The 27,581-nt window shown below is 41.5% G+C and overlaps 1 protein-coding gene across 2 annotated transcripts; it reads right to left on the bottom strand.

The window, feature by feature from the left end:
* Positions 1-2,090: 2,090 nt before the first annotated feature.
* DDX24 (DEAD-box helicase 24) lies at positions 2,091-21,540 on the bottom strand. Of its 2 annotated transcripts, none has more exons than XM_049828780.1 (9): positions 21,432-21,533; positions 20,289-21,012; positions 16,856-17,233; positions 15,050-15,203; positions 14,144-14,659; positions 11,916-11,991; positions 11,111-11,299; positions 8,517-8,650; positions 2,091-6,746 (listed from the first exon to the last, which is right to left on the bottom strand). In XM_049828780.1, the coding sequence occupies exons 2-9, from the start codon at positions 21,004-21,006 to the stop codon at positions 6,515-6,517; spliced, it is 2,397 nt and encodes a 798-aa protein (XP_049684737.1). In that variant the 5' UTR covers positions 21,007-21,012; positions 21,432-21,533; the 3' UTR covers positions 2,091-6,514. The 2 variants fall into 2 exon arrangements, with proteins under 2 accessions (XP_049684737.1, XP_049684738.1); XM_049828781.1 differs by having other exon boundaries at positions 2,092-6,750; positions 8,521-8,650; positions 21,432-21,540.
* Positions 21,541-27,581: the final 6,041 nt, after the last annotated feature.

The raw sequence follows: 27,581 nt of genomic DNA on the forward strand, positions 1-27,581 counted from the left end.
GTTTGATGCTTGTTAAGCAACCAGCACAGAGAAGCCCAGGCCGCACCTGGCAGCTCTGGCTGTATTAATAGTATTGGATCAGTAACTAATGAGAGCTGTCAGGAACTGGCAAGCACCACTTGTAAAGCTGTCACTTGAATCCAGTTCCCCCCCAACACTCTAAGGTAGTTAATCAGTTTTTCTAAATGAGTGTTTACTTTTCACATTAACTCATCTGAAAAGTTATGCTGATAGCTTAAAAACAAAGCAGAGAGGGAGAACATGTAGTTCTAGCAATTGCAAAGTCACAGAAATTTTTTTTCTTGAACTTCCTCCTCCCTAACTCCTCTGCTTTGGCTGTTTGGTAGAGCAAAGCACATTTACCAGCCCTGTGTGTACCTGTGCATTAGTCCTCTGTTGGTGAAATGATGCCATGTATTCAAGAGCCTGACTTGCTTTTCAGAGCATATAAAATAATCATAAATATAAGTATGCTAAAGAGCAGGAATGTTTACTTATGGCATCGTTTGCCCAGCAGTGGAACCAGTGTCTCATGGCTGTTTGGTTTTGCACTGTAACCCAGCTCTGGAAGGCTGTAATTCATCATGAACTGAATTCTGGTTTAACCTTCTGTCTGTGAGGAACAGTTTAATTAAAATGCAGGAATAACAAAGACAGCTTCCACTGACATACAGCGATAAACCTTTCTCAGTCAGACTGATGCCTTACAAGAGGCAGTTTTCCCAGCCTAGGTTTTGGTTTGTTGTTTGGGGTTTGTTTTTTTTTTATATAATAAAGCATTCCAGTATAATGATGTATAATGGAAAATGCAAATATTTTCTTCATTGCAAGCAGAAAGCTGCCCCTGGCTATTAGTAACACCCACACTTTCGTGTACAGAAAAGTGCTGGGATAAATGATGGTACCCTTTTAAAATAAAACATTTCCTGAGAAATGTTACTCAATGCTTATTTTTGTGCCGTCATTGATCAGATTTTAAATAGGAGAAAACAACATAGAATTTCAACTTGATAAAACTGTCCTGGTTTTTATGCTCCAAATATCAGGTCTTGATTCCCTTCTTTTCCTTTTTTTTTTTTTTCTTTTGCCTACTTTTCTGCAAGGACTATTGGATATTACTTACATATTTTTGCCAACAAACCAATGTCATTTTTGTTGTCCTTGGGTGGCAAATAGGAAGAAGAAAGGTAAGCCAGTCTCAGGGATCCTGTTCCAAGGCTTAAAGGAAGGTACATTATTTTGGCTGAGATTTAGTTGAGATTGAACATTGAGATTTTCTTCTTCCTTTTGAAATGATGTGATGACAACATTTTCTCACATTTATTTATCATTTGGTAAATGTGTACTTCATTTCTTTAATGAATGAGACAACTCCTGGGGGTTGAGCTAATGACAGTACTTTTTCTTACATAAATATATGTAGTTGCATTAGCTAAAAGCTAGGTTACATTGTGTATGTGTATACATACATAATTGAATGATGTACTAGAAATAGACTTTTTAAAACTGATGAGAGGAACATACTTTCCAATCGTGTTTATCCATGTATATATGTGCAAGAATAATTTTTTTCCAGCTGGACCTTAGGAGATTTTGAGAACCTAGGAAAACAAAGAAAAAAATAGTGAGGAATATTTCAGCAAATTTAATTCTCACAATTTTAACTTGCCAAGAAACCCACACTGTGAGGTCATCTCAGAACCGAGAGGATGGAAATGACCTCACTTGAGCCACCTTAGAAGTAACACTGTAAGAAACAGTCTGAAATGACTGCACCTTATACCTTGCCCCTTACAGCACTGTTACTACCAATACTGATACAGAAATCTAATAGGGTTATATTCCTGTGTAATAGAAGAAACTTGATTAACTGTTCCTCTCTCTGAATAGTCTCGTTTAGCATTAGCAGCTTAGCACTAGTAGCTAAAGTAGTTGAAGCCTTAGGCCACAAGAGCTGACTGAGAGGAAAATTTTTGGTAAAACTAATGCTGTTAACACAGAACTAGCTGAATCCAGCAGATGTGAGCTGAATGAAAAAGATAAGGACCAAGGAAACAATTCTAAGACAATGATGTAACTTCAGAAGAAGGCCAGCCCGGCGACAGTGAAACCCAAGAAATCAAGAGAACACCAACCAGAATTAAGTGACTGGACTGGGAGATCGAGCGCTGGGTGGTACGGGTACAGTTGAGGGGTGGGATCTGGGGTAGGGGTCCCTCTCCAGAGGCACTGAGCTCGAGTTGTAACCTGAGAACTAATAAAAGAGGAATTGGAAACCTCACTCGGACTTGACATTAATCAGAGGGATCCTAGGGTCAGACACGCTTATGCTGGCTAGTGTGCATAAATCTGTAACACCTGTCAATACTAAAATTGCTTATACTGGTATAGGTACTCCCATGAGGAAAGGAAAATAAACTCTACTCCTACAAAAGCATCCACACTACTGATTAGACTGATATAATTACACCAATAATAAAAGAACATCAGACCTCTAATTAACCCTGTGGTACTAAAGCCCGTGTGCACTTTGCAGTGCCCTTTCTCCTCTTCCAACCCAGGATTTGGGTCTGTGTTCTGTAAGTGCAGCCCCCACCTACAGAAATTAGGCAGTTTGTACCACCTAAAGTTGGTTGCTCTGGAAACAGGCTACAATTTCTTCCAGCTTCACAGCAAGAGCTGCTGAACTCCAAGACAAACAAGCAAAGCAGCTCTGTTCACTTGCTTCCCCAGGCTAATGAACTCCCCTCAGGAGTCACAGATTATTTTCCTCTTTCTTACCCACTCTGCCAGGCCAACCCCAGGAGGAGCTTTTGATTGACTTCAGAAAACGCTGATGCCTTAAAGTACCTTTCACAAAAGGAAGCTGGAATAGGAAATCTCACACAGGTCAGAAAAATACCAGACAACATCTGCCTGAGTATCAGAAGGGGGCATGGAAGGGACCTATAGAGGGTTACAGAATCAGGACCATTTCCTAAAAGACAGTCCTTCTGTCTGGTGCCTCCTTTCTTCTCCCCAGTCCTATGACCTCTGACAACATCCTACTTTTCTGCAAGGACTATTGGACATTACTTACATATTATTGCTGGCTACATTATCCGTCTGTTACTAGTCACCCAACCCATGGACTTCTGAGCTCCTTCCTTCACCAAACCACTCATCAAACAACCTGGAATTGCTCAGGCACTCAAAATGCACCCTGCTAGCACAGGACAAAGCAGTGAATGTTTTAACACCCAAGAAAACAGTGTTTCTTACCAGATTTTCCTCCTGGTGCCAGGCAGTATGAGGCGAGATCATCAGAAAGTGTCCTTTTCCTATCTCCTTTCCCCCTTAGGGACCTGGATACACAGACTGACTGTGGTAAGCGTGTGGCACCCAGCCCTTTCTCAGTAAGGTGCAAATAACCTCCCCTGTGCCCCATGGCCAGCCGTGTGCCCAGGCTGCTGGCATACGGCAAGCACTCCAGCTTCTGCTTTGCTAACTTGCTGTTTTATTAACGTACAGGGGAGGAGAAAGACAAGGCATGGGGAATGTCAGGAAACTTTGCTGTCCAACATGTGAGATCCTGTCCAAACAATCTCCTCAGCAGATGTCTTAAACTACAAGGACTTTTCCTTCTCTTGATAGGCATATGGCAGACCAGGAACTCTGCGGCAAGGATGAGGTCAACTGGCCCCATGTAGTCACAAAATAAAAATGAAGACTCAGAAGCTGTTTGAGTTTCAGTTTTCTGTTAACATAGTACTGGTTGTTCTGCATCAGCTTGGCCCCTACCAACACTGCTGAACTCATGCTTCTATTACTCTACTTGGAAGTTGCCGTGACAGCCTAAATAGACTTAGTTAGTCCTTAAATTAATACGTATTTTAGCAGACATAAGCTGCCACAGAACACACGATTACTTGTTTGAGGCCTTAGCATAACTGCTGTGCCACTAGAGCATTACAGAAACCATTCTATGCTACATATTTCATTAAATACTAAAATTAAATTGCCCATATATACTTGATGTAAAACTTTTCATGTCTAATTTGCACCAGTGAGACACATGCAAATGATGAGAACTGGAGAAAACATTCTCCTTTGTGTTCCTCTCTTCCTGCAGTAACCTTTTTCACATTGGAGGAGGGCAGCTAAGTGGTAATATTTTCCAGTTACAGTTTAATAATTTGTTTAAATTAGCTAAAGCAAGTATAGGGTTTTTCCTCTAGGTAGAAGACTCGGGGTATGCTGTTAAGATAAGGACAAGGCAAAGCATGCAGCCACAAGAGAGCTTTCAGAGTGCTAGACAAGTATTCTTTTTAAGACACTGAGATATTTTTAGGGTCCAGGCTCAGCTTGAGCTCCTGTGGGGGTGCAGCATCAGTAGATTAAGCATTGAGAGCTCATGTTGAGCACAGCAGAGGCTGCAGGAGAAAACCAGCAGCAGAGAATGCCACAAGCGAGCATGAAGAAGGCGAGGAAGAGAGCAGAAGTGTCATGCTCCACCTTGGGGAGACTTCGCAAGACAGTAGGCTGAGGGCCAGACAGAGGAGTGGGAGTGTGAGAACTAGGTGGTTAAACACAGTAAAAACTGAAAAACTTCACAGCAATGATGGAGACGAAATAACAACACTCTCACTTTCCCCCAATTCAGTTCTCCTCATGATCACGTGGAATTAGAAATTGCCAAAGCTGTCTCAACTCATGCAGATTTTCAGACAAGGGAGGAAATGCAGAGCTCTTGTGTCAGGATCCAGCCTTGATTTTGCTGATGAATCATAAGCAGAAATATATCACAACATGCAGAAAAGGCCCACCTGATCTTCCGTCCCTTCAGGGATGCAAAACCAATGCATGTTTCCTTTGTGTAATGTAAGAATGTGATTAAAATGGCACAGAAAAGGAATGAAGGCATGCTTAACCTTCGCTCAGTTCCTTTTTTCAGCTTTCCTTACAGGGAACTGTCTTTAAATTCTTGCTTTTATTTTTCAGATGTCACATCAACTCCAAAGATGGAGTCATCTTCTCATGTAGGTTAGGAAATAGAACCTTACCATCTATTCCCCCTCCAAAACTTCCCCCCTCTACTCCAAAGGGCACGAGACAGTGAGTTACAAGGAAAGCTTCATACATCACTGATAAGCTCGGTATGCTTATGATTAAATTGTCACAGCTCTTCTTCAGTAATGCAAGGAAGCAAAGGAAAAGCCCTCCAGAGATGGGGGGGTAGAGGGGCCTTCAATTATTTACACAGATGAAAGACTAAAGAGTTTGCTATTACCATGTAACTGGCAAGTGTTTGGAAGGGGCACTCAACTCCACAAATTTCTCTTTGACTAGCTGAATAAACTGATGCCTCCTATCACGGCAGTGACACTGGTTCTATACTGTATGATTAAAAAAAAAACACCTCAGCCCAATCTAGAGCTGGCAGGTGAAGGTTCCCTGTGCTCCCACCTACACAGATCCCACTGCTATGTCTTACCTTTTGGGTGCTTTTCCCATCTCCTTAGCTGATGTGCTTTGCGCTTAGCAGGCATGAGGAATTTAGAAATCCCAAGTGACTGAAAACAGACACAGGCTTTGGGTTTTATAGCAGATATAATTTAACAAAAATTCAAAATATATTTTTCTGACATATTTTTAAAAATAGTTTTAAAAATTATTTGCCCAGGTCAGATTAAAATGATTTAAAAGCATAATTATCATGAAACACTCTTCAAAAGTGACATTTCACAACATCACCTTTTCCATTAAAGCAAAGGTCATGGTTCTAACAAGTTTTCAAATACAGACTTTACTCCAAATATTAATTAATAAAACAATGAGTAGCAAGACTTATTCCTTCAAAACTCTACACAGCTCCCAAGGTCAGTCCTGGCCCATTGCCACCTTAACTTTTTTTGCCTATTCTAAAACATATTGACACAGGACTAAGGGAATTAGACCCAGTGAAGAACAGAACAGAGAAATATTATCAGAGGAGAAAGAAAATTGGGAGATATTTCCATAATCAGAATTGTAGACCTGCTGGTAACATTACCTGTATTTGCTGCCTTTCTCACTGAACTGGCTGCAGTAAAAGCCAAACCTCCCATTACCATCAGATTGTACTCGGACTGTATATAGCCTACCTTCCCCTTTCCTTTAAGGACATTAAAATTCAAATCAAATTTTATCATTAGAGTATGCCCACAGTGAATTTTACCCAGTAACTTTTACCCATCTCACAAAAAGGAGTAATAAACAGAACTATTTCAAAACTAATTAACTTCTATTAATACAGAGACTAAGAAAAAATAAGTAAGAACGTAAGAAAACAAGATCCAAGACAAGATTCAACAGTAACTAACCGCACATTAACAGAGCCCTTTAAATCAACATTTTACTTTGTGCCTGCACAACCAAGACACAGGCAACATCCTCTAATAATACATGTCTTCTAGCTGAGTTCCTCCATAAGCACTGACAGCTCTGATAAGGATTGTCTTTGCTTCCGTCACACTGAGTGATCTTGCTCAGTTATCTAATTTAATTTTATTGATTTCTTCTTCTTCGCTTGTTGTTTGGACACGGTACCCAGAGCAGATTCTGAATTAGCCACTGATGTCTGAGGCAGAAGTAGTTTTCCAGACTGTGTTGGGTACTTGGTTTTCATAAGGACTTTAAACAGTGGCTGGGACAACATATGTTTTAGTTGCTTTTTCATCCCCTTCAGCATCTTTTGCTTCTGGCTTTCTTCTTGCTCACTAGCTTTTCTTCCTTGGGGAAGAAATCAAAGATACAGAATGTTACAACAAGAGAAGAACTTGCATTGGCCTCTTTCACCAGGCTTTTCTTGTGCTAGGGGCAGATGCTAATCTCATCCTTCTCTCTCTAACAAGGTCACTCAACTCCCATACAGTCTTCCAGTCATCTGTGACACTTTCAGATCACCCAGGCTGTCCACAAGGTAACAAGATCAAGAATCCTGACTACTGAGTAACTACACACCAGGTATCATTTTGCTAAATCATTCAGTTGGCTCTCAACCCAGAATAGACTCGGCAACAAAAGAAAAGGGGGCCCAGAAGATAAAGTATTAACCCAGGGCTTCTATCTAGCTCAGGCAGAAGCCTCTTCTGTGTATTTTGTTACTTTATGCATGCCTCATTTCAGCACCTGTAAAACAGGAAACCCTTTCCTCCTTACACAAAAAACCCAATAAGGTCCTCAGATTTAATAACATAGGAGAAAGAAGGGCATAGAAAAGACTGGAAACAGTTAATATGGTCAGAGGCCTGAACTGGAGAGAATAAATGAAATCAGGGTTGCTGTAATATAAATTGAAAGGACATTACTAAATCCTTTGTAACAGTGTAGGAGGCATTTCATTTATGGGAGGAATGACTGAGATTTCCAACAAGCTATGGAAGAACTGGAGACTGAATAATTTTAAAGCATGAATCTGGCAAGATTCTGTGTGGCAATTACAAAGTGCTTCACTTGAGAGCCACAACTTGCTTGGACTGGATGTGCTGTTTTGAAACTCATTTCAAAACACAGCATACTCGGATTATATCAAAACAAGACAGCAGAGTGCTAATTATCTGAGAGCACTCCTGAACACTTTGGACAGAGATGATTAGTGCTTGCTTGCAAAGTGGTTGAAAACAAGCTGGTCCAGTCACGAATAAAGGAAAGAAAAAGAATTAATCTGAACATGCTTCAAAATTAAGGCATGTGCATATTTAGCAGCTAACAGGTTAGAAACGGCTTAAGCTGAAATGACCCAGGCAGCACCCCTATTCAGCATGCCTTCAAAGAACTGGCAGGAAATTATACCTTCAGCTCCTAACATTTGAACACAATGTGGCATTTCACAGTGCATCTGAGCATTGTAGAACTTCATGGCATTGAACTAACAGGCACCTGTAGTTGCACAGCCCTACACATTCTCTCAGGCACAGCCTGTAGAACATTTAATTTTCAAAATATAAGAAATTATTTACTTCTAACACACCACCATAAGTCTCTGCAACTTATGAATAGAAGTATTGGCCATTTAGCCCACACAACTTAACCTACACAAGGCTCACAATTTCTGGTGTTTGCGAGTGCTTCCTGGGTGTTCCCTACACAGAGCTGTCAGGCTTCTGTCCTGCTGCCTGACTACAGGGAGGGGAGAGATAAGCAGTAGCAGAGAAACAGCTTTTTCTTTTGACTCAGAAGGGACAAGACTCAAGCAGGACATACTGGGCTATTAGATTACCCTAAAATGTTTGCCAGAAGCTAAGCTGTTCTTGTCCTACAACATGTGGACTTGTCTGCGACTTGCCAGAACTATCACACCTCACCTCCTCAGCTCCAGCACTATCTACTGCACAACCATCCTGAAAACACCAGCAACACCACGTAATAAGTAATGATACTCCTTTCCTTCCCCTTCTGCTCTGCAGGTTTTAAGAGCTTCACTGCCATGGTGGGGCTTCTTCTGGACATGAGTGCTACGAGACCGACTGAGCATACCCATAAACAAGCATTTCTACTTGCCCATAAACATGTCATCATCAAGATCAATCTCAAGAGCCTCTGCAGCTTGCTGGAGCCAGGAGTTGTGCTGCTTGGCCCGACTGTTGAAAAATTCTGCCTTCTCAATCTGCCGTGCCAAATTCACCCGCTCCTGCAACAACAGTACATTTTAGACATTATGATCAGGTTTAAATGTGGGGCACTTTAGCAGAATCAGTGTTTGAGAGCATGCATTATAATGCGACTGAGGTGCAGACACTTTTGTTCACTTCTGGTGTCCCAGCAGATGCCCCATGTAATAGACACGTCATCATTGCTAAAGTGTTTTCCTTCTTCAGTTCCATGATAGAATCTGACTTCTAAAACATCTCAACTACTAAACATGCCTGAACGTTAACTCCTCATTCTTTAAATGGATCATTACAAACACTTCAGAGACATCAAGGACAAATCATGATTCAAATACTAATCATTTCCAAGTTACATATTTATATAATACAGCTGGATATTGAAGTTACTAGTCTCAGCAATAAGGGGCAGCCCCTAGCTTCATCCCACTCTGAAGTAAGCTCCTGCAGGCCATATGGAAGGAAAGACCTACTCATGTTTTCAGAAATGCACCTGCATCTTGTTTAGGCACAGGACAAAATGTCCTGTCCTTCTCAGCTGCACACAGGCGGAACAAAGATGTCCAGCAAACCTAACCTGACCTGCAGCCTTCCAGCTGGGCCAAGCTGTCTTAAATAACTAAGTCATTATGGAAAGAAAATCTGCACTGAGAGTAAATGATAATCAACCCAGCAGCAAGTTCTGCTGTTGGGAATGTGCCTGCGGTTGCACAAAACAAACCCTGTGCCAGACACCCTTACCACTCCAAGGGAGCAGTCTGGTGCTACACAGTAACACCACCAGCCAGAACTGCCAGGATAATTAACACAGAGAGAGAAAGGAAATTAAATGTGCAGTTGACTAATAAAACAAGTCAGTCACTTCTTAGATCATTACAAGAAATTTTAAATAGTTTTTCCATCCTTGTAAAACTTGACTCCTCTTCTGGTCTCTCCTCTACTCTGGTTCACCAATTCTATTCCTCTCAAGTGTGAAATCCCTTTAGACTTTTCCTGAACTTTAATGAAGGCATGCAGAACCAGGGATGGAGCATGCCAAAGTGACAGACATAAAGAATGAGCAGCACTATTAGTCCCAACTACAACGGCTTTGTGATTAAACCCAGGGCAAAGTGTAAGTGAGACCTGACCATATGAAGGGCCTAGGAGGCCGGAGGCCTGTAACTGGAATTAAAGACATCTTTTCCGGGGAGAGGAGCACTATTACAGATAGTAGAGAAGATCATGAGATGGTGGCAGGAAAATTTAAGTGTGGAAGCAATATTTATTTGCCCATTAATTGACAGAGCATGATAAGAGCCAAGAAGAAACACAGAAGGGACCTCTGAAGAAACACTCTGAAAACAACAGATTTCTTCCAGTAAACAGAAACACTGGGGGGGGGGGGGGGGAAGGTGCAGGTGGGGAAAAAAAAAAAAAAATTCTCTTTGTTACTACCAAGAGGAGAACAATGAGTCTGTGGAAGCAGCTCTTCCACTTTCTTCCTCTTTTAGAAAGCTGCACCTCCTGAAAGATTCACGCTAAATACCCCATTTGCAGCAAGCCTGGGCTTTGAAACTTGCTGACGTTATTCCCAAGGTGAGGACATCACTGTCACCACTGGGGTAGACCCTGGGCTCAGTCCATGCCAACTGGATAAACATGAGCCAAATACCATAAGGAAGATACCTGTTGCATTACCTGACTGCTTAACATTTTCCCCCTGTTCTCAATGACCGTGCAATATTCAGACACTCCAACCCCAGCTGGATTCCTGTCAAATGCAGTATTTAAATATGTCCCATTTGTACATGGCTGATGTCACCCAAACTGTTAAGAGAATGCTGAGACATGAAATGACCTCTTATTTGAGAAGCAGAAAATATGCAGTGACTAGATGCTTTCTAAGATATATTTTGTAAATCCTAACCATTGTCTCATCTTATGAGTTAGTGGATGACTCAATTCTCCTTAAAATGGGCAACAACCTAGAAAAAGGAAACACATCTGGTTTGACAGGGTTCAGTGGTGCTGTGGCCTCACAGTATAGGAACTTTTAGAAAAGCAGACAACTCACTACTTCAGCTGAGAAGAGGCAGATGAAGACAACTGAAGATCCCTGCACCTGCTACTGTTCTCTAGTCTGTTCCTAACACAAGAGACTTTTAACAACATACTTAACAGAGCCATCCCTGCTCCCCAGCCACAAAACATACTAGCTTCCCTGTATTGTTTTTGGCAATCTAGTCAGGAGAAGCTCTACATAGCAACATGCAAGAAAAACATAACTGATGTTTATGTTTGAACACCTTTCTTGGGCCAGTTATTGAGGAGAAATCACAAATATTGCTTAGAAAAATATAAAGTGTGATTAACTTTCACTTTCAAATCCAGGTCCTGAAGGGTGAATTTTATCTGAAACCTGGAAAGAACATGATGGGCCATACAGTAATATAAGTAAGCAAGCACCTACTCAGGCTGCAAAGAGATTGTTGTTTCTTTACCTTGACACAAGTCATGCACTTGGTTTCAACTGGGAAAAATGGCAGCTCTTCACTCTTCTCCAGTGTTTTATAAATTTTCCTAAAATTGATCAAGTCATCAGGGCCGATCAGCAATAGGCTAAGGCCTTCATTGGCAGCTCGGGCTGTTCTGCCGCTTCTGTGTACGTACAATTCAGAAGTACGAGGAACCTGCAAATATTCAGGAAAAACCATGAAGCTGGCCTTGGAAAGCTAGCAGCAGCCTGATATGCTTTGGCCAAGAGGATGCCAGAGAATATTGTTTTTTATACACACATGGTACACTGCATGTAACACAGCTGAAGAGGTAAAGTAAAAGATGATGTCTGGAGACACTTTTTGTTCTCTGCTTACTTATGCAAGTATTCTTCCTTGCATAATCTTTTGTGAGTCTCTCCTAACTTCTGACCCTCTGTCACTTCATTTGCAAAGCAGGAAAAAATTGTATGTGTCCTCAGAGAAGAATTATAGGGCCGAGTCATTTGACACCTCTGGATATCAAAGTTAGGCAAAAAGCAATTAGAATCATATCTGTTATGTCATTTCTCATATACAATCACATATTCATCAAGTGCTACCTACCACAGTCAGTTACTGCAGCAGTGAGATCCTTAAGTATAAAGTGCTAAGGACAGTCAAATTAATAATGATTAAATAAATCTCTATACTTGGGACTATATTATACACACGACTGAGAATCACAGCTTTATAGTGTTCAGGGTTTGGATCAGGAAAAGCTTATTTTAAAACCAAAATAGTAAAAGCAAAAATAATAAAAATATTTAACCTGGTAGTGGATGACATGCTGCACGTTGGGAATATCGAGACCACGAGCTGCAACATCTGTTGTCAGGAGGACACAGCTGAGAAAGTGATAATAAACATAAAATTGAAGAGTAAACAATCTGCCAAGGAACATAAAATACAGTGACCTAGAATTCTACCACAGCAATTTAAGAAACAGATTTGTACTGTATCACCTGCTGGAAATATGGTACTTGTTTGCCCTTACAGAAAATGATACCCAATAGTGCATCACAGGCAACAATTCTTAAAGTAAGAGGAAAAAAAAGCAAATGTTATCTTCAGCAGATCTACTCTGCTTCCAATAAAGAAATTCACTACCTTGATTTTCCTATACTTTTATTCTCTCCCAATTCACAGGAACACTAGTGCAAATAGCTATGCAATGTCCTAATCCAACCACTTGGAAGTAGGGAATGCTCCCCTTCACTACATTTTTCAGTGCTCTGTCCAGGCTGGGTTTAAAAATATCCCTAGCTTGATATGACCATACCACTAACACCACAGTTGATCTTTTGGCAGGACAGACAGGTTATTACAAGTTTCACCAGTTGAAAAAAACCCCACATTATTAACATTATAGATTTAACTAACAGCTTTTTGGGGCTGAAATACTTTCTACCAAGTTGTTCTCAAGTAAGTTCTCTCTGTAAACTGAAAGCTAGAAATATAATGGGGCGGAGGGGGGCAGGATTCTGTTCTCACAAACAGTATTTCTCCTTACCCCTAGAAATGAAGAACTACTCAAAAAGGCATTATTTTATATAAACAGTCTACTACAGAGATGAAAGTGTCCCTAGGGTATGGAATAACTCATTTTAAAAAAATCTCCCAGCAACTGAAAAAAGTTACTTGTAGGTAACAGGCACTTATTTGTTAAGATTTTATGTCATTTGATGCATACTCTATTGCTACAAAGTTCAAAGCAGAAACAAACAGAGAAAATTCTATGGCTTGCAATCTGCAGGAAGCTGCGGTAAGATGGTCTCATTAGATTTCTTCTTGCATTGAAAAATCTGCAGTCTCTGAATATGCCCCATCTGGCCTAGGCCAATGCTATCGATACTACATTTTGCCAAGGGATACTGTAGATCCATCATGGCAATTCAACCTCTGTTCTCCCTGCCTGAATCTATTACCAAGCTACAAATTCCCACACAGTCAGACAGCACGCAGCACTTCACAGCAGGACTAAAATGTGAGGCTTCTGGATTATGAAAGTACTGTGACCACCAACCTCCTCCTAAAGGCCATCCCAAAGCCAGAAGGAAACAGTAATTCTTAAAATGGCAGGACAGGCCTGGGTAAACCTGACTGCCCACTGCTGCTGAAAGGCACAACTGCCCCTTCTCTTACATTGCTCCAAGACACCTTGACCCTCATGAAGCTAATTCATGTAGCTAAACCCGCAAAACCCTAACCCAGCAACAAGTAGTTATTTTTCTGATAGCTTAGTGAGATGAAACAACTTACAGAAGGATCAAATGAGCTGCAGAGCCAGGGCACAGGGGCAGAGAAGTGTGCAGAATGGTTACAAAAGCATATGGGTAAAAACAGGGCAAGTGACAGCTCCTTCAGCAGCAAGGAGCTGCCAGACCACAGGATAATTCAGCCTCCAAGGGATCTCAGGAGATCTCTAGTCCAACCTCCTCCTCAAAGCAGGATGAGCTATAAGGTTGGATCAGGTTGCTCAGGGCTTTATCAAACTGAGCCTTGAAAACCTCCAAGAATGAGCAGCCTCATCCAATTCCTGACTGTCCTCACAGAGAAAAAGCTCATTCTTATATCCAGCCTGAACCTCTCGTTTCAACTTGTACCCATTATGCCTCATTCTCCTAACATGCACCGCTATAAAGAGCCTGGCTTCATCATCTTCATAACCTTAAGATATTGGAGGGCTGCCATTAGGTCCCCACAAATTCTTTTTCCCAGGTCATACAAACCCAGTGCCCTCAGTCTCTCCCCTTGCAGAGCCAGTGCCTATTGACCATCTTGGTGGCCTTCCACTGAACTTGCTCCAGTTCATCACCTCAACCATCCTGTGAAACCTCATCATCCTTAATCATTAATAACCTGGGCTCACAAATGGGGGACTCACATCCCCAGCTAACTCCCCCAACCTGCTCCTACTCTAAGAGAGCTGTTTCCTCTCCCCACTATCCTTTACATGATTTCTTTTTTTCTCTACTAGAAAGTAGAAAAACAACTCACCTCCCTCGCTCAGCAAACCTTTCCAGGTTTTTCAGCCTTTGCTTTTGGTGCATGTTGGCATGCAAAGGAAGAGGATCACAATTTAAGATTGTGAGGAGAGAACTGAGGCGTTTTACACAGTCTATGCTGTTTGCAAAGACCATGGTTCTTCCTGGATACTGGAGAAGAAAGTAATAGAGATAATAGTCCTTCTCGTTTGTATTACAGTGGATTCTGGTTTCTGTCAGAGTCTCAACAGTAGCCTCTTTCCTTGTTAAGTCTATTATTTTGGGTTTGCCCTTTATTCCTACTTTTTCCATCAACAATTCTAGTTTGGTCTTCTTGTCCATCTTTCTAGCATTCTTTTTCTGTAAAACTCTTGTGGGAGTCTGATGAACTAAAGTCAAAGTGGCAGAAAAAACAAAAGTCTGTCGTTGAGGGTTATACTGTGAATCATTTAAGATTTCCAGCAGCTGAGACAGCTCTAAGAAGTGACCTTTCTCAACCATTCGGTCTGCTTCATCAATCACAAGGCACCTGTCAAATAGGAAACACACAGTAAAAAATACACTTGTGCAGATAAATACAAATCTGATACACTTCTACAGAACTCTTCCTGCTAAACACATATGGGAAGTTCAGCATGTAAAACCGAAAGGAACACCAGGTATGCTGGGGTACCTACAGCAGCCTTCCACATTTCTTTTTGAAAAAATCAGGTTTCTAAAGGAAAAATGAGGTTCTTGCAACTGGCTTTAGTTGACATTTCCCTTCATCTATATAACTACTGTGCATTTCAACAAAACACTCTGGCAAAGAAATAAGTACTCTTATGTAGTCTAAATTTTTTAATCAGTTAGTAAACATAATCAGTATGCAGTGATGCCCAGTTCAGTACCCAGCAGTGAGTCTAAAAGGCACCTTTACCTGAGCTGCCGAAGATTTGAAAGATGTGGGTGTCTCTCTTTAACTAACTCCCACAGACGGCCTGGGGTTGCAATTACAATTTCTGGCTTTCGATTCAGTACACGTTCTTGCTTCTGTGCAGCCATGCCTCCAACTAGAATTGCAGTCTTAATGCCTAGAACATATAAATATTTTTTATCTCACTAATTTATCAGTGAAAGTCTTTACATACATCCACTCAAGTATCTTAAAAAGTCTATACCGCAACTTTCAGCAAGCATTTTGGCCAGGAAGCTTCAGCAGTTTTAGGTAACACTGAACACTCAGCAATGCCCTCAATTTTACAGAAAAATCCTCATTATAGTTGGATGCCAAAAATAGTCTTTCTTTTAGTGCACCTGTCTTTCAATAGAAGGATGAAGTCCACCACAGCTGTTAGCTTTGTTTATCCATACTTCAGAATCTCATGTTTTGTCAATTTTATCTGCATGAACAAACATGTTCCTGTTATGAATAACCAGCAGGCCCCTCCAAGAATAAGACTCAGAAATGCTCTTGCTAATGACTGCTTATTTGCTATGGAATAACCCTAACAAGAATGCTCCCGCCCAATTAATGATTCTCTGGACTGCACAGTAGCACAGATCCTAAGTTAGCTTTAAGCAATTTGCTCACGTACTAGAAGAAGTTTAGCTTTGGAAGCACAGACGGCTTATTTCACCTTACTTCAAAGAATACACTGGCCCATGACAAACTCAATGCAAGATACTTCCAGTATCCATCTACAACTGATCTCTCTTCCCTACTACTTGTGAATTCTTCTACTACTTCCAGGTGAGGATTTTTTTCAAAGTCACTTTGAGACAATAAAGAAAACCTGTATCATAACATTTTGTCTCCTGCTGCAGCAACTATGCATCACTTGGGGAACAGATTTTTACATGCAAATAGCACTGCTCCTATCAGAACTGCACACATAAATTGATTATTTCAGGCTAGGAGTTAAAATTAGCCTTGTAATCAGCTGTTGACTGATGAGCACAGCAGGACGTAGACACCAAAGGAAGATGTGCTTGAAAGCAGTTCACTGCACTACATATCCTCTTCAATAAATAAACAATTACTACTATTGGAGAAGTGAGGGCTTGTTTCCCAATTCTCCCCATCTTGAACAGCTTCACATCCTCACTCATTCACTTAACAGATGTGCTGACCTCTGGTTTGGAAGAGAAAGGAACTGGATGAAATTGCTTTTATCAGGCATGTTACCCAGCAATATGCCGTGGCCAGACTGCTGCAGGAGGCAAGTCAGACAATCCAGCAATGCCTTCTACTCTTAAAATCTATGGCCATAATTTCTTTTTTTGATAGATAGATCAAAATGATACACATACCTCTATCTATCTATTATCTATATAGATTGATATACATGTCAAAAAAAGAAATCATGATACATATGTTTAAAAAAATTATATATATAATGAAGTTATTTTTTATATATAACCTACATTATCCAAAACCAGGACAAAGTTAGCTGTGGCTGGGTATCTAGTACCAATTCTGTGTTGCTAAAGCACGAGTCAATAGCTATTTGAAAGAAGAAACATTTTAAAGCAAAATATCCCACATTAACCATTTACTTCCACATGCGTCTCACTGAAGAATCTCTATGCATTTCTCAAATACTAGTGACTACGAACCCTAACCCTTCAAAAGCCACCCCAATTTTATGATGCAAAAGAAACTGTGGCACACATTCTGGCTCAACACCAATGCCAAGATCCAAACCCAGCGTAATCTGGAACATGGCCCATGGGGTCTACATACCTGTAAACTTTGCAGCTGCATCAATGTGGTGTTTTACTTGTACAGCTAATTCTCTTGTGGGAGTAAGGACCAGTCCTAAAAGAGGTCTCTTTTTATGGGAGCCAACAGTATGTGTCTTGTCACCAGAATCAAATTCAAAATTTTCCAGCACCTTCACACAGCCTGTTGCGAAAGATGCATCGTCTTCATCTCCACTATCTTCAGCCTGCTGATGGGTTAGTTTTTCTGCTTCACCCTCATTTTCCCATCTTGTTTCATCATGATGCTGATGGGACTCTTTAGAAGTACTGTCATTTCTGGTTGTTGAGCTATTTGATTTTTGCCACTGCAGCACAGAGTGAATCATTGGAATTGCAAATGCAAGCGTTTTGCCGCTTCCTAAAAAAACAAACAAGAATAATACAGACTGACAAATCATTTATTTGAAAAGATGAGAAAAGCAACAGCCAATCACACACTGTTCTTAAAACATACAGTTGTAACAGACACAAACTCTTTATCTTTAGAAGACCAAAAACTTGCAGCAATAGCATCTTTTCTCCTGTTCCCTTTATACAACTCCTTGAGGTCACCAACAGCATACTTCCTGGGGAACAGGTATTTTTCCAATCTCTAGAAGGTCAGGCAGATTCATTTGTTCTGAAAGTGTTTTTTAAAAGCTGCAGTTGCAGCCAAGATAATTTTAAAAAACTGTATGCCCGTAAGGAGAATACCATGCCCTAATTGACAGTTCTGATCAATGTTCTCCAAATAAAGGAATAGCAAATGAGGCCAAGGACAAACTGGAATGTACTTGAAAGCTTTGCTTCCATCTTCAATTTACAGTATTGTGTTTATGACTTTCTAAGAAACTGTATTTTTAAATACTCCATCATCTAATTTCCTGATCTACCACCAGCTCACATTTTTATAATAAAAACACATAAATCTGATCTAAAACAGATAAACCACTTTGGAGAGAAGGGGGGTGTCAAACACAAAAATGCTCCCGACTAATTTCAGGGGTTCACTGTAACAAACTACAAGTCACATCCCTGACACATATTCCCTTCTGAACTACCTGCCACTAATAAAGATGTTAGGAGAAGCCTGGTAGCACATCCACCCCAGTTAAGGTTCTCATAAATATCAGTTCATTGGTCACAAAAGCAGCATCCAGAGCACATTCCTGTAACAGGCCACTCCTGGGAAACCGTCCTCTGGAAATCTCATCTCAATTCCTTGAGCACCATTTGTCCCTATCACAAACCCACAATGGTCTGCCAAATTCAGCAACACAGAATTTTGCCTATTTAGTGGAGAACCTTAATATTAGTTAATAAACAGCTAAGCCCAGTATCATTAACCTGACCAATACTGCTGGAAAGTCTCCTCCTATCCACTTCCCCACGTTTCTGCGTGTCTAGGAGGTCTCTTATGACTTCTGCACTTGAAGCAGAAAATGTTTATAATCTGGATTTGGAGAGCACTTATACAATAAGATTCTGTACTACCAGAACATCTGTTTTTAAGGTGAAGAACACTGCTCATCTTGAATTAAATATAATGCAAATTGGCTGGTGCAAATGGCAGTACTGCACCCAGCTAGATTATGGCTGTGATAATCAGGACTATTCTGCAGGCACTAGATTCACCCACAAATGAAATAAATAATCGCCTCACAGGGCACGTTATTTTCCCAACGCACAGTTCACATGCCATAGCCAGGCCTGCAAAGTATATCTTGGTACCCCCACATACTACAGCTCAAGCTAATTCACACTCTTTTAAATGGTTTTAGATTGTAAGATTTTACAGAGATAAAAATTGGTTCCTCAACCAAAAACTTCACTATTTCTACATGGTAACAAACTGAACTGGTTGGATCCACTGCAAAAGCAAGTCTTGACATTCCTTGCATCTCCACAGTGATCTAGTGCCCTATCAAAATCTTACCATTCTCTCCTATGTTGCTACCAAAAAGGGAAGATGAATAGTTATTACACCTGTCATCTTCCTCCCTCAGGCCCGATGCTAAGAGAAGCTGTAGGATGCAGAAAAAAGAACTGGAGAATTTCAGCCTCTCCCAGCTACAGCGCTTCCTAACAGACAATCATCCATACCTTCTTTCAAGTTTCTACAGGAACACCCATGACCCAGTGGGCTCTCTGGAGAGAACCTGGCTTTCTCTCACGAAAGAAAAAAATAAATGAGCAAAACACAGTCCTAGTACCTCAGGGTTAGGGAAAATTAGAGAGCAACAACAACATCTGCCACCAACTGTGGTTTCCATTCTGCAGCTAGAGAGGGACTTGCTTTCCAGTACTGCCAAAATGGCACTTCTTTTCAGCACAAACCCACCATTTAAATTTTCAGTTCCATTTTTGAAAACACACCCTGCAGGGCTTTCTAATCTTATTAAAGCTAATAGCACCAGCCTAGCTTCTAATTAAAATAAAAATGCAAATGACTGCGTATCTTATTAGTTACTATACCTTCATGCTCGAGAGCAGTAAACAGCTTTACAAGACAAGCAGTGAGATAAGGCAACTGGAACAGATTAAAAGAATGCAAAGGAAGCCTTTAAACCAAGGCAGCTTCCAATTGTGCTTCCTATTTTTTAGTTTTTTGGGGAAAAAAATGTTGCACTGCTAAAGAAGACAAAACTTCAGAGGTATGAGCAGCAAAAAAACTTAAGTGGAAATGTAATGCTTTGAGACTTCAGAGCATTAAGTAAAAAAGGAGTTAAAACAGATTTCATGAAGGCTAGCAATGCTCAAGGGCAGAGGCATGAGCTGATCACAAGCTGGACAAGAGACAGTACCCTCTCAAGTGATCACTTGGTCAATGTAATACTCACTTCAAGCACAAGGAGTGAGAAGGGCTGGTGACAAGGTACTGGCCAAGCCCAGAGACAGGGCACAGGGTGGGCCAGTTTTGCTACGATAAAGGCCTAGGTCATATTCATGCCTAACACTGTGCGTAGTATTTATTTACCACTCCAAGCTAGTACTAATCATCTTCAGGTGAACCTAGTTCTCTGCTTTGCCTTGGCACAGGGACATCCACAGAAGTTAAGCTGTTGGAAGAATGACCCTGTTTGTTTCATTAATTCTACCCTTCACAGCATATCCCCTTACAATTCCCAAAATAGGAAATAATTTGAGAAACAAAAGAAAAAGAGACTTCTGTCAAAAGCATAAAAACTCATTGAGACTTCAAAGGTTTGCATGCTGTACTTTGTAAAGATGGAATGTCCTGTGTTTGCAAGTTACAAAATTTTAATACTTCACACAACGAGCCATTACTAATATATTGGATATGCAGAAGATACAAGCTCTTCTACATATAAATGCTTCTTCCGCTACGTATAAAAACTTGTAACTATGAGCTGCATTTAAAGAGGGGAGATGGGAAGTTCCCAGCATATACAACCAGTTTAACAGATTTGTACCTGTTTCTGCAGCACCAAGAACATCCATATTATCCCGGATGGCAGAAGGCAAGGCTAAGGCTTGAATAGGAGTTGGAGCACTAAACCCCAGGTAGCTCAAGGCCCGCAACACTGGTTCAGGTACAAACAGGTCTTTCCATGCAGACACATCAGCTTTGTGATCAGTTGATGCAGATAAAACTTCTGTTGTCCAGTTTTTAACTTTTTTAGAAGTAGGTACTGATGGAAGAGCTTCCTGAGAAGCCTTATTTTTAGCTAACTTCTTTTTCTTTGGAGCATCTTTTTTGCTTAAAGTGCTCTCAGCCACATGTCTATGGTCCTCACAATTTGTTGCTTCTATTATGTCGTTACACTTTGGCCCTTTATGAACTGGCACATCAATTTCTGCTGTGTTAGGATCGTCACTTTTATCCATTTTGCTTCTCAAATCTTTGTTTTTCTTCTTCTTTTTGGGAGGGGCGACAGGTCCTTCATCCTCCTCATTGCATTCTTCTGAAACACCCTCAGGCTTTCTCTTCCTCTCTTTTGCTCTCCCCACTTTTGAAGAACTTACCAGTTTGTATTCTGTAAGTTCCTCCAAGCATACTATATCTCTAAACTCCTCATCAGCAAATAGATTGGGGTCGATTTGCACAGTTTTCCACTTTCCTATTACTTCAATGCCTTTCTGTTTCAACTTAAAGGAAGATTTAAATCTCCCTCCTTTTTTGGTCTTCATTTTAACCTAAAAAAGAAACGGGGGGGGGGGGGGGGGGGGAGGGGGGTTAAGCAGGCCATCAGATCAAAAGGATGAGGATTACATTGATGATATTCAAACAAACTGGAACGCAGAACACAATCCTTTTACTTTTGTTTGGAAAGAGTATTGACACGAACGGCCGTTAAGCGCAACTACAGCAGGCCGGGCCTACAGCCTCGCTCCTGGAGCAGCTCCGGGGATAAAACTAGAATCGCCAGGTTAAGTCCCCGCAGGCCGCGAAGCGCTCCCGCCGCGGCCTACCCCGGGTACCACCCGCCGGCGGCCTACCCCGGGTACCACCCGCCGGCGAGGCGGCACACGGGAGCTCCGGGCACCTGCCGGGACCCGAGGGGCCCCACCGGCCTGCAGCCCCGGGGCGAAGGGCCCCCCGCCCCAGCACTTACCGCGCTCTGCAGCCCCAAGCCAGAGAGGACGGAGAGCGGCCGCGGTCTCTGCCCGGCCCCGGCAGCCGCCACCGCTAACGCCGCCGCCCGCCGCGTGCGCTGCCGGGCGCCGCCATTGCCGCCTGGCATCACTGCGTGGCGCCCGCGGCGCCCGCGAGCGCGTCCTCAGGGGGCGGTGCTGGGGCGGTGGGAGGAGGTGGCGTGCGCATGCACCCCCGCGGTGGGCGGGGAGCCGCCCCCTCCCCTCCCCTCCCCTCCCCTCCCCTCCCCTCCCCTCCCCTCCCCGAGGGAGGCGGTGAGCGCCTGCGGTGGCGGCCGCGTTTCCGCGCCGCCCGTCAGGTGCGCCTCGGCCGTGAGGGGAGGGTGGGCTCCTCCGGGGCGGGGGACGCCGCTGCCGGGACGGGGTGCGGGCGCCCGGCCCGCAGTGTGGCTCGGCTTGTCCCTCGCCGAGAGGGCTGGCGCGGGGGAGCGTTGGTGGCTGGGCCGTGCTGAGAGGTGCGGTGTAGCCGCCGGTGCCCGCTCTTTCTCCCGGGGTAAAGCACGCGTGCTGGTCAAGGGTGAAGGTTCTCAGCAGGGCCTTAATTGAGGTGCTCTATCATGGCCCCTAACGGTGCTCTGGACTCCCTCTGCCTTTGGCTGTACCATGAGCTTAAGGAGACAAGCACGTAACATGTAAGCAACTAACGTGCAGGAATGAGGATACTCCCTCTTCTTTCCAGTTTTTAGGATGCTGGAGAGTAACATCTGCTTGCCAGCATTCCTGTCAGCATCACTTGTTACTGCAGCCTACGTTTTAAACAAAGCAAACGGCAGGATAGCTGTGGTTTGCAGTCCCCTTGGACTGACAGTGCTGGCCGTGACACCTGCTTCACCAGCGTGGAAGAGGACATAACCTTTTCTTCTTGTCAGGCACTGCCTTTATCTTTCACAAGTACATTAGTAGCTATGGTGCTGTTTGCATAAATAATACTGAAACGTACATTAGACATACTGCTGCAGCCCTGACAAAGAAGGAGTAAGAAAATTTGTTTACCTTCCTGCAACTGAAAGTTTTCTTTCAGAATATAATCAACATCTCCAGAGATCATTTGTGCATTACTGTGTGCGTAATACATCTCATTCAAGAAAGCAGGCATAAAGGGCTGCTTAAATTTCAACTCTAAAATTAGCATCTAAGATTGAATGTCATCAGCGTTGCTCATTCAATAAAAAACTTGTTATTCATGCTTGCTTATTTGTTAATGTGTTCTTTATTATTCCCTGTTTAGAAGAGTATTGCGGGTAAAGTAATGCAATTTGGAGAAAAGTTGCAAATAGCTATAGAAGCAAGCACACCACTGAGGTCACAGCATGATTTTTTTCCTCCTGTGTGATCAAGTACTCTTTGCAGCTTGATCTTGGTGTAGGAAGAGAACGTCATAAATTATATACTATGATAATGGAAGATTTTTATTTCTGCTAAAAGATTGGCAGATGCTTTGAACAGCTTTTTTTGCTGTGAGACATGGGGAAGGGAGTTAAAAACAGGAGATTTCTAGGTGATAGAGGCCAGGAAAGTAGATTAAGGTGCAATTACAGCAACAACTACAATTATTTCTTCTCTGTGGTATCTGCAGGTTCTTCTGGGTTCTGTAAGAAGATGGGAAAATGGAGGTTGTTTTCTTCATGTTTTTTTTTTTTGTTTGGTTGGTTGGTTTTCTTTTTTAATGTGTTAAGGCCAGGGGCAAAAATGAGCATATTAAATGTTTTCAAGGGCAGTTTCAATTCCAGATAATCATTGTTAATGATCTGCCAATGCACAACATGAGGAGTTGCTTCCAATTCATGTCCTCATGTGAGCAAGGCTAAAGAGCATTTGATGCTTTGTCCTCATGTTCTGTAAGAAATGACTTGAAATCAGTGAGAGTCCCAAAGTGAGTTCAGGGAGCAGGATTTGATAAGGTAGCTTTGACACTTCAACCAGTAAACCATATTTATGTAGTACTGAACTGGAGACAGCGAAGACTGACAGTGCTAGCTCACTGATAGGAGCTGTGACTGCATCTTCACGGTCAAGTTTAATGAGGGGTCTTCGCAGTCTTTATGCATTCTTTCATTAAAAGTACCTTTCTTTCCAGGTTGTGTAGATTCAAATTTATAAGTGACAATTTTGCTATTTTACAATTTTCCCACTTTCTTTTTATTTTACTGAATACTGGCAAAAGCAAATTTGCAGAAGCAAAAGAAACTGATTCTGGTGTGGCTGACTTAATGCTGGTCCCAAATAAAGAGTAAAAACAACCAACTGTGGACAGGAGAGTTCTTAGCCGTTAATCTGGCCTTACATGGTTTCAGAGTTTGCAGCTCTGTCCTGAAAGAAAGATTTAACATGGAAATGACTTGCCAAATTATGTTGAATTATGCTTTTTAATGTACTTACAGACATATTTTTACAGGGCATGGGAGTATTGTGGTTTTTTCCTCAAGAATCCATTTGTGGATGCAGCTGACTTATCTTCTTGATCAGTATTGAGCTCTATATTAAGAGACTGAATTACAAGCCCTAAATCTTAATTTAAAAGAAGGCACACACCTATTTGTAATGAGTGTGGAGGTTCAGAAAGGTCTTGCCTACATAGAGGTGGCAACTCTTAGTGCCATGGTGTGAACTGGTTGTACAAGAGGCATTAATTTTCAGAGTTGCTTTGAAAAGCGATAACCAAAGGAACTAAACATTTGCTTAGTTTTAGAGTAACATTAATCTTCCTGAGCGTTTGTAACCTGAAAGTGACACAGCTTTGTTATGTTGTGACAAGGCTTTGTCAACAAGAAGTGTGCATTTGTGTCCTACCAGAGAGTCAGCTGTTGCACTCTTGGTAAGTACAATTCCATTATTGACAGTGCAAAGTGAGCTCTTGGCTAAAATGCCAACAAACAAACAAAGCAGAAGTCTGCTCCCTGCCCCGACTTCTTTAGATCGACAGTTATTTAAATACCAGCAAATTGTGAATTGAAGATAATAACATGTATTAATAATAGTTAAGGAGTCATGCCATTTGTATGCTTGCATAGCTCATGTGAGTACACACATATTTGATTATTTTATCAATAATTTCCAAATTATTTAAGCCAATATGTTTGAGCACCTAAGAGAAATTGAGGGGTTTGATGTCTTTATTACACAACTTTACCTGACAACAGATCCTTCTGCCCTTCCCAGCTGTGAACTTACAGTCCTGCATATCAGTAGGTGAGATTATGGTTTCATTCCTACTGTGCAATATTATACATTAGATATTATATGTTTTGTCAATTAATATTTTGATGTTTTGTAAAATATAAAAGACTTCTTCTAAGGTAGGTCAAGCCAGATATCTTTTTGATGCACAGCTTTAACTTTGGGATTCATGTAGCTGAATTCAGCACAAAGAACAGTTGAATCTGCATGTGAGCAACTAACGTAGGTTTTCACTTAGTAATCAAATTCTTTAGTTTCTCTCTTGTTTTTTTCTTTGTCTCTTGCAGGAAGATCAGTTTCTGCTTAACTACTGATTTTAATAGCCATTACTGCTAATAAAAGAATGTCACCATACTGTGATTTATATTAATAATTATGGTACATTTTGTACATGAAGAACATGCAGCCACGGGACTGTGGGATATTTGATGCCTCCTGTGTTTTGCAGGCTGTAGAATTTTCTCTTCTGTCTTTTCTGGCATGCCAGATGAGGCCTGTCGTCTTGGTCCTGAAGTGGGAAGGTAAAATCTTGGTTCTCGTGGGCTCAAGGCCTTTGTTCTTATATTCAGAAGTTCTGGAATATTGTTCTAGGACTGACAAGATCTTAAGACATAACACCATGAAAATAATAACTCTAGAAGATGGGTTGTTAACTGGAGGAGAGTTTTAGGTTGGATTCTTCTGTCTTCTGCAGCATTCTAGAACATTTTTCCTATGTTTCTCCAATTTATTAGTTCTATATTGTTAAACCTTAATTGAAAACATACACCCCTTTGCCCGTGCTGCCTTTTTTTTTTCTTCTTCTTTTTCTCTCTTTGTTCTTCTAAGTTTGCAGATGAGTTGCTTACATATCTCTATGAAGCATTTTTGGTGTATAGTATGCTTTGTCAGAGACGTAGTGCTGCTTCTTCAGCTAATGTGTTCACAGAGCCAGGAGAACAAGATAATTTCCCAGCATGAGATTTAAGAATACTGGCACATTTAATTCTAGTTAGAACAGCAAAGACTTTTTCAAGTACAGATATATCGAGGTGAAGATTTTTCTGTGTGACTGAAGAACAGCAAAGACACCTTCATTTAAGACAAGGGAAACGTTTGCAATGGTTGCAAATGCAGTCAGATGCAATGGATACCTCAGAATGTATTTGGAAGGGAAGAATGATAAAGGAAGTTATGAAGATAACAGGGAATGAAATAAAAGGCTGTATTGGTTAACCAAGGGGAAATGGGAAATGAGGCCATGTCACTTGATAGGGTAACTGGTTTTCTGGGCAGAAAAATAAAATTCATTGAGTTTACCTGGACATCCTCAAAATCTTTTTTATTTGAGAAATGATTAATACCAGGGAATAAGAGAGAACTTTGAGGTCAAAGGAGTTGGCTAAAGAGGAAGGGAAATGCCTGTTTCATTTGGGGGAGCACATTGGTGTGTGCATCGATAGACTAGCCTATCAGGTACATGGAGTTTACTCAAGGAGTTTCTTAAAGTCTTGTGGACTAATCTTATTTCATTAATAACTGTGTTACAGTATTAAATTTGCTGATGACACAGTTATTAATACAGAGGGGAATTATGGTGTCAGGCACAATGAAAGGACCTCGAGGACCAGAATAATTGGATGAATTTACCCATACAAAGTGCAGCACCAGTCAGCTAAGGCTAATACTGAGGATTTATACGATTAAGACAGGAGTTAATTAGTTTTAGATCACTGTGGATGAGAATGACCTCATGTATTAATTGATCACAAGATAACTGTGAGCTGCCAATGTAGTATATTTGGTAAACTAATTCCTGTACAGACATTCATTCTTCACGGGAGGCATTGCTTCCCTGAAATTTTTATTTGCAATACTATATTCTGATCACCTTAATTCAAGAGAGATGAAGTCAAACTGCAGCAGATGCCGAGAGAACTCTTAGGGTGATCACGGGAACAAAGAGCCTGTTTTAGGAGTGAAGACTAAATGCTGAGTTTAGCTTGTTTAACCCAGGATTAGAGCAGATATGGCTGCAGTCTTTAAATACCAGGAAAGGAAGAATAATTTAAAGGACAACACTGGCACAAGAAGAAACTCGGTGAACTGGCCAACAGTAATTTTAGGTAGGAAATCTGAAGTTTCTATGGCAACCAATGAGTGAAGAATACTTGAAGGCAAAAAGTTTTAATACAAAGTTTGACATGCGTATGACAGATAGCGTTCATGGTTGTCATAGCAAGGAACTGGACTCATCAGCTACCTCTATGTTAGGAACATAACTGTGCCGATCTTTGGCTCTGAGGCAGACCGGTGTGGTTTGCCCGTGTCCATGCTGGTACACTCTCTTAACCTCCGAGTTTGGGTGCTTGCATCCTCACTGCCTACGGGGAGGTGTCTGGGCAGGCGCTAACGCCTGGCCTGAACCAGGGAACCATGTGGCAGCGTGCAGGGACCCACCTCGCTGGCGATCTCACTGTGTGAAAGATTGAGCTCCAGCCCCTGTACCGTGCCCGGTACCTTTTAATCTGTTACTGGTTCCAGAGATGTTTTCCCTTCCCTGCTCATTGTAAAGGGTTGAGAAAATCGCCGGTAGAATATGGTAGAGACCTCCCTAATGAACTACTGATGGCACTGAGATTTTTGCCGATATTGTTCCTATTTCTAAAATGTAAATTCTGCCTTGTGTGGATATTTGAAAAAAAACAGTAAACCTGGGCAAAAAAAAAGTGTTCTTTTTTTAAAACAGAAAAGAATTCACTTAAACTTCGTAAAGTAGTTTGCTGTTAGATCCTACTCTCAGGTCAAAAATCCTACAGATAGTTGGAAAATATGACAAAAAATGGCATTTTCTATTTGCTCTGTTGTTATTTTGCCTTTGGGCATGTGCTATTAACTACTTTTGGAGAGACGGTAGCAGATTAGGCATTGCAGGAGGAGAACATTACCAGTTC

The sequence above is a fragment of the Accipiter gentilis genome, chromosome 25 (genome assembly GCF_929443795.1).
Source record: "Accipiter gentilis chromosome 25, bAccGen1.1, whole genome shotgun sequence".
Lineage (NCBI taxonomy): Eukaryota > Metazoa > Chordata > Aves > Accipitriformes > Accipitridae > Astur > Astur gentilis.

Excerpts from the sequence above, each read along its gene's own strand:
- DDX24 (XM_049828780.1), bottom strand. The coding sequence starts at position 21,006 with ATGAAGACCAAAAAAGGAGGGAGATTTAAATCTTCCTTTAAGTTGAAA. Across the intron at positions 15,204-16,855 it reads TGCAGCTGCAAAGTTTACAG|GCATTAAGACTGCAATTCTA; the intron begins GTATGTAGACCC and ends TATATGTTCTAG. Across the intron at positions 11,300-11,915 it reads AGCATGTCATCCACTACCAG|GTTCCTCGTACTTCTGAATT; the intron begins GTTAAATATTTT and ends GAATATTTGCAG.